Source organism: Amphiura filiformis, chromosome 8 (genome assembly GCF_039555335.1).
Source record: "Amphiura filiformis chromosome 8, Afil_fr2py, whole genome shotgun sequence".
Classification (NCBI taxonomy): Eukaryota; Metazoa; Echinodermata; class Ophiuroidea; order Amphilepidida; family Amphiuridae; genus Amphiura; species Amphiura filiformis.
Genome location: NC_092635.1, coordinates 48309221 through 48323459, shown reverse-complemented (window position 1 = coordinate 48323459; position 14239 = coordinate 48309221). Strand labels below are relative to the sequence as shown.

The 14239-nt window shown below is 35.9% G+C and overlaps 1 protein-coding gene across 1 annotated transcript; it reads left to right on the top strand.

Moving 5' to 3' along the window:
• The first annotated feature begins 3688 nt into the window (after window positions 1-3688).
• On the top strand, window positions 3689-13752 carry LOC140159137 (uncharacterized). Its single transcript, XM_072182493.1, has 3 exons — window positions 3689-4283; window positions 8182-8310; window positions 11607-13752. Exons 1-3 carry the CDS (start codon window positions 3903-3905, stop codon window positions 11802-11804), a joined length of 708 nt encoding a protein of 235 aa, XP_072038594.1. The 5' UTR covers window positions 3689-3902; the 3' UTR covers window positions 11805-13752.
• The last annotated feature ends 487 nt before the right edge of the window (window positions 13753-14239 follow it).

The following is a 14239-nucleotide window of genomic DNA, read 5'->3' as shown; positions in this document are numbered from 1 at the left end:
GTTTAAGCCAAATTACTTTAAACCCGGTTAGTTTGACCATAATCTTAACCATGGCCATGAAGATTATCGTTACTCTAATTTCACACTTTTCATTTTTCTGAATAGAATCCCTATTCATTTATTTTTGATCCCGTACTATATTCGTTTTGATGAGATATATCGTTCATTTTGATAAGTATATTTATCAAGTTTGAACCGACAATCTTATCATCAAAATGAATAGTTTCCGTTTTATTTTAAAAAGTAACTCAGTCTCTTCAATCTTCAACTCATTAATTGACAAGATAGTTCAATTTTGAAAAGGTTCTGTTGTATCCCCTAGCTCGGAGAAGACGAACAATTCAAATTTAAATTTTTTGGTCATCGGGGTAGGCCTACATTCTTGATTTTGTTTTACTGGCATGGCTGGAACACATAAGAACCGTGACAAAATGTTTTCTGCAGAATATTTATCATATGGTTTATATTGGGCCCAAACATATTCAGTTAAAGGTCTTTCAACCTTTATGTCTGTATTTTTTCATTGATATTGATAACGAAAGTGAACTTCTTTCACGACCCAAATTTTTTGATTTTCAGGAAAACTATTTATTTTATTACGGAATTTTTAATTTTTTTATCAGGCCAAATCCATCTTAACTCGGGACATTTAACTAGATATATGTACCTATGATAGGGCCTATATATTTACCTCTCAATGTATGCCTATTATATGCAGCCAGTATCATATGTATTTAGCTAGTCCCGGATTTTAGTGTAAGGGGCAAAGCCAGATTTTTGTCCCATTTGTCATTTTCTTGTCCCATTTTTAGTCATTTTAATTTACTCTTTGCCGTCCACATTTTATCCCTAAAAAATTTCGGGGGAGGGGGGGGGGGGGCAGTTTTTCCCGCCTCCTCCTGACTACACGGCTACGTCCCTGTTTAATAAGGCAGTGTTATGATTAGGGCCATGGTCCAGAAAAAAAATACTGACTCGACCATTTAATTTAAAAAAAATGGAGCTGAAATAGCATTTTTAGGCCTAAGTTATTAGTTGGCTATGTACATAAGGGTATATTATTAGGCCTATGAGTTGTTATGACTCACGCTCACGTTGCCTATTTTTAATAGGCCTACACTGTTAGAACAAAACTACGAGTTGTTGAAACTTTTAAACAACCGCTGTTTACCGGGTGCATCGCTCAACCTTGTTTAAAAATCAACTTGTTTACGATAAAAATTTGTATAAAAGTTCAACTTACATTTAAATTTTTAAACAAGTTGTTTAATTTTACTTTTAGGTTGAGCGACGCACCCGCTAAACAGCGGTTGTTTAAAATCTTGCAAGCTGATAAAACTTATAAACAACATGATGAAGAAAGTTAAACAATTACTCAAAGCTTATTTTTGCTCACCTGAGAGCTTTGGGAATGTATCACTAGGCCTATTCCTTGTTCACTCAGTTGATGGACTGGTGAATATGATGCTTGGGGAAACAACATTATTTAAAACTTATACAACCTTGTTTAAGACAACATGTTGTAACATAAAACTGAACAATGTTGTTTAAAACTGTAAACAACGTCTTTTTAAATAGAAAAAATTTAAACAGTGTTTTAACAGTGTACTAGGGCGCAACGTTTAACACCTGTTGCAACCTGGTAGTAAATAAGGAGTAAATAAAAGGGACCACTGCATGGATCAGTGCAAGCATGGAAGTATAAGAGACAAAACGTAGGCATACATGGTGCACTTATGGGGGTATATATACTGCGCCAATAAAGTATCCTTACACTTGGAAAAATAATCACAATTTTACAACTGGACAATATTGGGTTAAATTTGTTTTTTTAATTAGATGCACTATCTAATCCTGCACATTATGACACCACATTGAATCCAACGTGACCTCAAGAAGTAAAGTTACATCAAGCAATTGAATAGACGAAGGTCCAGTTTTAAAAGTGACAAACTGGCCTATATACAACTGGCGCAAAAAGATTCCAATAAGCGAAACAAAGAGACAACACAGTTTCTTCAATGAAGCGTTATTTAAGGTAATACACTATTTTAAAGTGTTGCGATTTGGTAGTTCACAACATCTTGCGAATGGTACTATGAGCTTTGGCAAAAATTGCATTGCCCGTTTCCTTGCCAGCGTGTAGAAGAATTCAAATATCACAGAAATAATTTTGTAGGTCCTGTGGTTCTTGAGTTATGTTGTAAAGAGGGCTGAAACAACAACACTTTTGTAAAATGTACATAATTCATTAACAACAATAAATTAAGCAAGTTTTCAAATTATATAATTTGTAGAATGAACTTTTGCAAAACATCAAGGTGTTATTTGTCAATAATTTATTGATCTAGAGAATGAAAATCGATTTTTTTTGGTTGCTTCGACCAACAACACCTCGTCTACCCTTAAAGCAGTTTTTATTTCAGTCTTTACTTCTCTGTACTTTTCATAACTTTCATTTTATTTGTCAGTTCTTTTGTTTCAGTTTTGTTTTGTTCCTTTTGTTTTAAATCAAAGCCAAACGCATAAATTAGCCATTCACCACTCTCAAACCAGATGTCTAGTCTGTGGAGTTTTGAATAGACCAGTTTGTCACTTTCAAAACTGGACCTTAATTCGTCTAATCAAAATGCTTGTAACTTTGCTTCTTGAAGTCACATTGGATTCAATGTGGTGTCATAATGTGCAGGATTAGCTAGTGCATCTATTAAAAAAACAAATTTACCCCAATATTGTTCAGATTGGGAATTGTGATTATTTGTCCAAGTGTAAGGATAATTTATTGGCGCAGTATATAATAGTACCCAAGTCCTCATTTTTAATTTTAGACCCCAAAAAAGTTGTTTGATTTTCCTCCATCGACATGCCTTCCCGGCATGCCTTTCTGTTCTGAAACATGTATGAAGTCAGTGATAATGAAACGCACAATTTACACCTACTCCTCACAAATGAATAGAATCTATTCAAATTTGACAAGTATGAATATTCGGAGGGGGACATATAGTTGAAATTAATAGATTTCTCTAGCTCTTTATCAAAATGCAGACAAACTCATCACAGTAAGATTGGCTTGTCATTTAAAAAAAATGAGTTTCTTGTCAAAAATGCCGACCAGTGGTTATTATATCAAAAATGACCCAATATTTGAACACTCCGAGAAGACAAACGGTTTGTCTTCTCCGAGGGATAACAGAACATCTTGTTATAGGCTATGAGTTGATCTATCATCTTAGTAGCTTGATAAAATAAATTAAATTACCGTAACTTTTAATCGAAAATGGCCAGAAATGAAAAAGCTGATTTAAATCAGAACATCTTGTTATATGGGTTGATCTTAGTTGCTTGATAAAATACTTAAAATTAATCGAAAATGGTTAGAAATGAAAAAGTTGATTTGAATCAGAACATGATATGAGTTGATCTTATAGTTGCTTGATAAAATAAACGAATTAACTTTTAATCGAAAATGGTAAGAAATGAAAAAGTTGATTTAAATCAGTGATTACAAAAATCATTTGATTTAAATCATTTGAGTTAAACCTAAAATCAACCATGAAAACAAACGAACTACATTGTTGTATTAGGGCCTAAATAAGCTTTTATTTTATAGTTCTGAGATTCAGCTGGCATCTGTTCGCCACCCCCTGGATCTAAAATAGTGAAATAGGGCGTCCTCATCGACTGAAAAATGACGTCATTCTCAGCGCCATCTTTCTCGCAAAGACATCGTGAAATTTATCGCGATTTAGTACTGAAATTTTCTGTAAAAAATAATGTGTTCCTGAGAAATTGCAAGCTGTCTAATAGACTAGAAGTGAAATAGATAGCATCTGCTTTACTTCAGCGAAGTTTGAGAACGTTTACTTGTCTACTTGGGCTTGTTTGAGACATTTATTTGCGACATGTCTGAGGGAGGAGAAACCCCGAGCGCTCCAATGGGAGAAAGAGAGACTGCAGAAGGACAGGAAGCAGAAGTTCCAAGCAAAGCTACCATGCATACACCAGTCCCGGAACCAGTGACAGTGCCTCCAGAACCATGTTTAGAGCCTCGACCAGCAGTCGTTGGTGCTTTTGATAGTGATACACCGAAACAACAGGTTCCTACAGCACAGTCTATTCCACCACATTCGTCTGCTGTTCCCCCATCACTTATTGCACAACAGAAGTCCCATCCTCGTCCAGCTGTCCCAAGTCACATTCATGGTGGGTTGGGGGCTCAAAAACCATTTTCACAACAAACACAGTTTGGAAGGCCAGCTCCGCGACCTCGTCCTGGTATCCAGGTTTGTAAAAACTAGGTGCTATGACTGGGCATGAATGATGGTCACTTCGGCTTCATCATGTTCACGATGATTCAACAAAAGAAAATGACAAATATTTATATAAAAAGTCATATTAGAAGAGGACCTCGACCACAAAATATCACTATCATTTTAACTTGCATCACTTGGCATGAATCCTTGCATCAGCTGGCACGATCTATGCATTTTTGTTACATTATTTATGCACGATAAATTTTATCCTATTCATTTCATTCTACACTAGACACTACTAGTAGTACTAATCATGCTAATTGCACTCTCATACTTCATTTTCACTCATTCTTTCATTTATTTATATTTCAACATTTATTTTTGCATAACATGGTCAGCCGTGGTACGCATGTTTTGCCACGGCAGAGAGACAGGCAAATGCAGATGTACATGTGTGAAATGCATGATCTACATCATGGCTAAGCTTATAAATAAATGTAAATATAATTAGTACGAGCTGAGCGTCGCATGGTGTCAAATGCATGTATGTGCATACTCTGCAGAAGCTCCGACATTTATTCGACCGGCTGCTGCATCAGACTTTTTAATAACAAGAGTGCGTATGGTAGCATCCATGAGTGGTTTAATATTTTTTCGAATCACTGTAGCCTAGGCCTATGTCTATGAATAGATGGCAAAAAATGTGCAAAACACATGTGAAAATCTGAATTCATCTTCCATTTTCCAAATACTGCAAACAGCACAAATCATATAGCCACTTGCATTACACTTGCTAGGAAAAAGTTTTAAAGAATTAACATTTTGAAAATTAATTTTGCATTTAAATGCAGGAAATCGCATGCATCCTTGATCATGTTGATGATTATTTTGTTAAACATGCATTTAAAGCAAGTGGCATTTGACTTGACATGTCCTCCCCAAGTTCTGATGAATTTAAGTAAACTTTAAAAGTAAAGCAGGTCCTATTTTTAAAATTTACTTGGGCCTATTTATTAAATTATTACACCTTTACACAAAAAACAAATGCCCAAACCAATCTACCATGAATTTGAACATTGTCTAAAAGTTTACGTCATGTTAACCTGCTTCCATTTAAGTGTTCACCAAATATTGAATGATTCAATCCAATATTTACATGTAAATCATGCATGCAAATAGGTGTTTGCCTGTTACATGTAGTTCATCTGTGTTACTAGTGTTACCGTATTCATTGTTTCCTTTCCCATTCCAAGTCTGCAGTCTAAAGTACTACACCTAATATGTCATGCATGCACTATACCATTTCTCTGTAAGTGTTGCTTTTCTGTGCTTGCTGTGATTTGTTTTTCCCCACTAAATCATCTTTGTATACAATTTCATTTAAGGTGGTACTAAGTACACCCCTTGATAAGGCTAATGAAAGTTGATTCCTAGTTTCTCGTTACCCTACTCTGCTCAAAAACAATTGCCGACCAAATATTTCATTATTTTGAATAAAATGTTAATTTCTAACAAACTTCAACGTATACAAATAAATAATTACGGTTTTAAATATATCATAAATATCTTTCTGTCGATTTTCAGGGATTTTTTTTTGCAGTAGGAGCATGGTATATGGATAATAATGAATTAATAATGAATACCTACTCACTTCTCTGTCCTGCACATTTTGATCTGCTTGATCTCATCCCGTAAAAAATATTGTGAAACTTTTGATAATAGTTGTACAATCACCTTCATGTGGTTGTAAACTACATCTGTAAACTACAAACTGTGATTTATCACATGTATGTGGGTAGTTACTGGTTTACACCTGTAACAGATCTATGAAATAATGGTATAGAATAATGAAATGGTCACCTACACAGTCATGAAAAAATTATGTAACAAAAAACAAAAAAATTTGGGGGGTATACCCCCTAGCCTATTCCCAGATCCCTTGTGTTCGCTAAAAAGATTGTGCCCCGAGCCAGCCCTCTAATTGGATAGTAAAATTAGCCGGCACTCAACTTGGGCTAGCTATAACCCTGACCTCATTTATATAATGAACCACTTGTCTTGAATCACTGAAATTTCAGTGAAGTAATTGGATTCCTTGCCCCTATAATATATACATAACTTAAGGGCTGGGGTATGAACGTTTGGACAGTATTTATTTTGGGACATCAGAGCACATTAGACATATCGAATTGCATTCTGAATCTGAAGAATGTCATTCTGATATCAAATAATTTTGATTTTTGAAATTGCAATTAAATACACATTTTATGGCAAATCATTAAAAATTGATATTTTTGATATTTAACAGTACTTGAAGTAAACTTTATAAATCTGATGATTTATACTTAAAGTGTATGTAGGTGGGATGAAAAGCCGACGATCAATTGAAAATTTTGACCTTTCATTATTGAAGATATGGATTTTTTTCCCAAAACACCAAAAAAATTAGGTCTTTTTGGGAAAAATCCATATCTTCAATATGAAAGGTCAAAATTTTCAATTGACCGTCGGCTTTTCCTTCCTGCTACATACACTTTAAGAATATATCATTAGATTTATATAATTTACTTCGAGGACTGTTATATATCCAAAATTTGAAAAATATCAAATTTTTATAATTTGTCATAAAATTGGTATTATATTGTGATTTTCAAAAAAGAAAATTATTTGATATCAGAAAGACATGCTTCGTATTCAGAATGCAATTCGATAGGTCTGAGGTGCTCTCATGTCCCACAAAAATACTGTCGAAACCCAATAAGCGCTCATTTTAGATCCCTTAAGTGTGTAGTTATTTTTTGAGAAAAATGCAAAATTTATTAGGGGGTGTAGTACCACCTTAAAGATATGCTATTAAAAGCATGCATATTGCATATATCACAATGTAAACACCAAAGGAAAATGCGATAGCTGTTTTCACTGCCGCAATTGCATTTTTTGGGTGCAATTGCGTTTTTCCATAATTTTTTTATAGAGGTTGGAACTGGAGAACCACTGCTTGAAAAAAATTTAAAAATTCTGAGGGTTTTTTCGAAGCTGGACAAAATTGTACATTTTAATTTACTGTTGCTTGAAGTGCTGTATGGTAATTGAACTTAGGTAGGCCTACATGTACGTTGCCAATTAATTGCTACAGTCTGTCCACATAGAAGTACAAAGTAAATGGACCTCGGAAACTGGAGGTATGAGAATAATTATTTCAGTGCAATGCATGTGTACATTTGTTTGTAAATGCTTCTTTGGCGCGCCACTGCTGCGCGATTTGTACTTCCCGAGTGCACCACGCTCTTTACGTGTGCCACAGATTTTGTTTGTACTTCTATGTGGACAGACTGTAGTCCGGTGCCCATCTATGTTGACATAATGTCGACATCAGGATCTCATTATTCTGACATGTCAACATCAAAATTTGAAATTTGCAGGAGAGCATAAAATAGCTCTTCTGGAGCCTTCAAGGAGAGCTGTTTAGAGCATTTACAATAGAATGTAAGGAGAGAATGTTCAACTAAGGAGAGCTAAAAATCACTCTTCTGTATCAGATTTAAAGGAGAGCAGTATAGAGAGTGAATGCTCTCGCTCTCCTCAAAAGGCAGTCCCTGAAAAATCATCTTGGCAACAGCACAAGCTTGTAACCAATTCTGTTTTGACTATGACTGCTCTAACAAGTGCATCCACTTTTTTCTTTGAGGTGGTTTATTTATTGAGCTATTCCTGTGGCTGTTGTCATCCATGCACCCCCTATGAAAGACATGACCTTAATCTTCCAGGGAGTGTGAATTTCAATTGGGGTTACCTGAAAAATACACCCCCTGTGTGGGAGACTAAGGTCATGTCTTCCGTAGGGTTGAACGGATTTCATCTGGAATAGCCCATTATAATTTGATATCAAGTGTATGTGACCAATGTTAATTTGATGCTCATTTCATAGGGTATCCAAAAGGACGGTAAAAAAGTCACACCTGAGCAGGCAGAAGAAGCTAAGCTAAGATCCAAATATGGCAAACTCAACAAACCTGGTGGCTCCGACTTCTTAAGGATGAGGCTAAATAAAGGAGGGGTAAGAAATAGTACACCATAAACCTAAAAATATTTAGAACATTCACCAATCAGGCAAAGTCCAATCATTCCATGAATCACCATGATAGCGCCACACGCAAAAGAACGCTACACCCATTCTTCATCTGTTACAGCATATATTTTTTCAAAGTACAGTTGTGACATCTTTTCTGTAAATGTTCATAGGCACCAAATCACCATAGAGTTTGGTGTGTGCGTGATTTGTAAGACACAGGCGTTCAAATGATTGGCCCTCATGCATAAAAGCACAGGGACTTTGCCTATTGGGAAATGGACTGTATATTTTTCATCTATCCACTTTCTTTCCAGGATCTGTGGTTATGAGTGGACATCATGGTTACAAACAAATGTTATAATAATTCAAAGGATTTTTACTAATCAAGACTTGTGCTCAAATGTTCTATACCGGTTAAGTAAGTGCTTAAGAAATGGAAGGTTTACTTTCAAGTTGACCCAGCAGGAGCTGTTGGGTCGGGATATACCGAAAAAATTCGCCTAATGGCACACATGGGCACCTTTGCCTTACAGTAAATTTCAGGTACAAATAGACAGCTACCTCCTATAAAAGCCAACAAGAATTAAAGGGCAGGTCTATTGCTCGGACAACATCATATCATTGGCAAGCTAATATTATAAGGACAATGAAAATGACTCCTTTTTGAGAAAATAAGGCGTTTAAAATTTATATTCGCATAAAAAACAACTTAAGCGGTGAGTTCCTTGAGCGAGACAGATTTGACCTAGATAAAAGCGATGTCATGAAATGAGATGTGCCCGCTTTGAGAAAAAGAGACTATAAGCGCTCTCAATGGACAGAGCGTATACTGTTGTTGTTGACAGAAAAAACCTCTAAAAAGTATGGCAAATTTAATGGTTTTAAACCTATGGATAAAATCAGCCGGTTCTTTTTTTATATATTAGTAAATTGTGATATTACAATTCAAATGTATATCAATATCATGAGAAATATTAGGCCTAAAAATAAATACATAATTTGAGCTTAGAATTTCATCTGAGACTTGCATATAAACCGTGTTAAGACCACAAACTCATGTAGTTATTATAGTTTCAGTTGGATGAAATATTACAAAGCAAGCGCATATAACAATACTGTGTTGGCTTTGTTCCCGAAATGAGAACAATCGTGTGTATATTGTTATGCAGCATTGTTATGGTAAATGATAGTACAACTCATTGCCATACTCGGCAGTGGGGTTTGACTCCCACCCTTTTTATTTTACCCCCACCCTTTTTATTGAGGCACCCTTTATACTGAAAATTCCTGACCCCACGCTTTTTACTGAGGCACCCTTTATACTGAAAATTCTTGACCCCCACCACTTTTTGCTTTTTCCGCTATTTGTAAACTGACAAAGTCACACCACAGATGTTCCAAAATCTGTGGTCACACGTAATTTGGTTTGAAGTATCAAGTACGCCGAATTCTGCACCTACATGTATTGCACTGCGTGCGAGTCCGATGTTTTCTCTCCATTAAGCTGATACATTCTGTGAACAATGCAAATTATATGTGAAAAACTACTACTGTACTGTAAAATAAGCATTTTAATGAATAACTGTACTTTTATGGCGTTCAAATGTTGTTCTTGTCATGAAACTTGGCGTCACGCTGTGTTCAGCGACTATATCCTACTTCTTCCGTGCTGCTTCGCTCAATCAATTATGCATGATTAATGGCGTCACTCATATCGATCAATGTAAAGAAAAATAACACATCATGGAAAATCGGACATTTGCATATGACGTAGGTGTTTTGGCGGGGCTTCCGGGGAGGATATTGTGTACATTGCACTAGCTGGATTCACGTAAACAAGCCTGCATCAAATGGAATTTTATCTTGCGAGTGCGAGTTTTGGCGATTTTTCTTGGAACTATGATTATTTTATCATTCAATAAAAATATACTTTCAGTTGGAAAAAGCCCCACGCTTTTTATTTTAATCCCACGCTTTATATCAGTCCACGCTTTTTACCCAAAAGTTTAAACCCCCACGCTTTCACCAATTTTCAGAATTTCGAACCGGCACGCATTATAAAGCGTGGACTGCCGAGTGTGTTGCTAATGTCAAACTTGTCAAAGTGATTGTGATTGTATGATGGGAGCAGGGTATAGTGTCCGCTTCATTTACCTCGTCATCAGCCAAGCGGAGGAGAACACGTGCGCTTCAAGCGGGGGAAGAACACGTACAAGGCGGAACTGTACCCACACAATTTCCCCTTTTTCAGGAGAAATACGCACAGAAAAATTGCAACAAGTATCAACTTATAATGTAATAATTATTCTCTTCGAATAGAGATAAACTTATTTTTGCAATAGACCTGCCCTTTAAGGTTCCGTGCCCTTATTTGCTTGTGGAGGACACTTCTAGTTTGTGCCCATATGTCCCATTAGGCAATTTTTTTACAGTATACAACCTTGTGATGCCAAAGTCTGTCAGCAGTTATATTACATGTACATACATGTAAGGCAAAGTGAAAAGAAGTTGTTTGATCAGGCTGCAAAATAAGGATTCTGAAGGGCACCCATTTCAAGGCAATTTTGAAAGGGCACATCTATTTTACAAGGCAATTACATGTTAAAGAATAGCAGCAATTAATAGGGCATCAAGGCAACTGGTAGGGGCACTGAAGGCAATTGCCTTCAGTTATTTTGTAGCCTGTGTTTGATTGTCCTCATCCGACGTCCTAATCTGGAAAATCTGAAGAAAAAGGTTTTTTTTTTTTTACTTACCGGTAATAAAAGAATACCTACCCTAATTTGGAAATTCCAGAAAAAAGGTTGTTTTTTTTTCAAAATTTTTGACATCCTATAAAAAATTTTAAATGTAGTTCCTCACACTTCTGAACTGTTTTAAAAACTCGAATGAAGTGATTTCCCAATTCATACCTATTTGGGCTATTTTTAAGCTAATTAGCAAGCAAACATGTTTTGGCAATATGTTGTTAAAAAATTCTGACCGACAGACTCTACATCTTCGAAGGGATTTGTGGACAATCAAACAATTTTTTTCTGGCCTAAACCTTGGAAATAGGTAAATTAAGCTTTATTGATCTGTTCCTAACTGCATAGTGTGGAGTCAGTGAGCATGTCAAATAATAATACCTGTACAAAAATAGAGGTTACTCCAAATAAATGTAGAACATATAATAATTGTTCTCTGATTTACGCATCTTGCGATTTATTGTAGAATTAACAAATATTTGTTAGATGACGTTTTATTTTTAACTCTGGTCATATTTTCTTTTGATTCCATAGCAAAAATATTTTGATTCCGGAGATTACAACGTGGCCATGTCAAAGGGCAAAAAGTTAGGTCTTCGGCAAACACCAGTTGCAACAACCAAACCTGGCCTTCCAACACCCGTAGAGGTTACGACAGGCGAAACAATCCCAACGCCAGCTTCCATCCACCATCGAAAGCAGTCGACGGAAATCAGCAAATTGGCAGTATAAACCCATACTTGGGGCCAGCTGATGATAGAACTGTGGTTCAAAAGTGATGGACTTATTAACTGATGATCAATCGGAGTGCATTAAGAATTGAGGTTAGGAAAATGGAACTGCAAAACAATTTTATCTTTTTATTTTAACCTCAACTCTTGACATGCGAGAAGAGGAAGAAAGTAATTTTGGTGTGCATTTTTGTGTCATCTGCAAATAGTCCCCATTCGGCGCCATAGCAATCTTATTTTGTATGCTGTAGTGAGCTACATAGCAGTGACATGGAATATATTGTGACCACCACTAGAAGTTGTGCGAGAGGATCGTCTTTGTCAAATCTGTCGAGCTAGTCTTACAACGATTAACCAAGATCCATAGCCATAGCTGATGTATTGTAATACCAAGAGTACATAAACGCCAATGTTGACAGAGAAGATATCTTACCCTTCCCAGAATCCTTTGCAACATGATGCATTACCTTGTTACATCAAAAAGACACTTTTATTACTTCGTACAGGTTGCCTTTGTTTTCATGTTGAGACATAGTTAAACATGGATCGATAGTCAAGAAATAAACATATTTTGTAAAATCTGGATGTGTTCTGTTCAGGTTCTTTTTTGTCACTAATCACTATCGGCCCACGTTGCACTAGATAGCAAATCAGTACAGGAAATGGGAGAAATGCATTATGGGAAGTGTAAGATATCTCATCTGGAGTGTAGATAAATAAGACTTTCATTTATGTGTCAGAAAGTCAATGAACCAAAGTTTATTCTACTTATCATAACTTTACTATTGTGTGAAAAAAAAGAGAAATGAATGGACATATTTACAAAGTTGTACATTTTGTAGGAAGATGTGAGGTCAAGAGTAAAATTGTTTCCAATACTATTCCAAGAACTTACATTTTTACCGTAAAGTTTGTTCATTCATTTTTGTCATCACTTTTCAACCCCCAGGGATGCATTTTGCTAACATTTGTGATGCGTCGGAAGTCCATATATCCATTGAAGGTCCAAACCTGGCGTAACTCGATTAAACATGTTAATTCCTATGGAAGAGTTGCAATAGGTTTTTGGACTTGTGATGTGTTCAGGACTTATGCGTCAGAAGTGCTAGTGAAATGCACCTCTGGTGTGGTCCGATTAAAAATTTTCTCTTAACCATGAGTTTCTATGGGACTTAGAAAGTGGGTACACATCTCATAAGGCTTTTTGAAGTATGGTTTGCACAAAAGGAGAGGGCATACTTTGATTTGGGTAATCTTTTGTATGCTTTCTCAGCTGACAAATGATTACCTGTAAAACAAAGTATGCACTCTCCTTCTTAATTCCATAGTACTGGATCACACTACTTTTTGTATAGATGATACATGCAGAATAGAATTTTCAATTTGCATGGTTATCATTTTAATTGTGGTTCAGGACTGAAAAGTTTGATCCAGTCGACAGTGATACCCGGCGTACACGTAACACGTCTACAGCCAATTGTGAAGGTCAATGTTATCAATCGGTTTGTCACGGTTACTATTTGGTAAAGAACACTGCATTTTCTTGCTTACATCCCTTGCACGATGGAATATGATCCACGTCGCCACCGACTGCGCTAGGAGGGGAAACCTCTAGTGATATTTTAGCTCACTACATTGTATAGGCTGGTGTAAAATAGAGCTTTATTATGGTTGAATGTGGACAATGTATAGTATGAAAAATATAGATCATCAGTTATATTGTATGAAATGCTTGGAAATTACATTTTCTGTACAGTGAAGAATGCACTATGATGTATATGTAAAAGAGAATACCTTACATCAGTGTAATTTGTTGTAACATTCATATGGCACACATACATACTATTATATATTTTTGTGTATTTGCTCAATAAAATATTGTTGCGCTTACTAGCTGTGAGTTAGTGGGCCTGACATTATGATAGATATTGTTATCATTATAATGGTGATTATAGTATATCAAAGATGTTTCTTGCATAATGTTAACCGTTTCCTCTACTAAAGCTTATTACATACGTGTGTCCTTTTTGTACTTTCAAGGTGCAATTTGTAGTGTTGTAATGCAGAAACTCTTGCATTTCAGGGAATATCATAGAAATGGATAACGGAGAACCCAGACTATCTGTACTGCCTTTCATAATGGGCTATCCCAGATAAAATCCATACACCCCCCTATGGAAGACATGACCTTAAATCTAACACCACTAAGAGAGTGAATTACAAATGGGTTACCTGAATTAGTGACTCCATTTGAAATCTAACCCATTGGTGGGAGATAAAGGTCATGTCTTCCATAGGGGGTGTATGGATTTCAAATGAAATTTACTGATAGTGGGGTCAGTCATGGAGGATTCGGGTAGTTGTTAGCAGCAGTTGGAAACAAGCAAAAACATTTCTGTGTTTTGTCACAAGCAAGTAATTTGTTTTGATTGAATA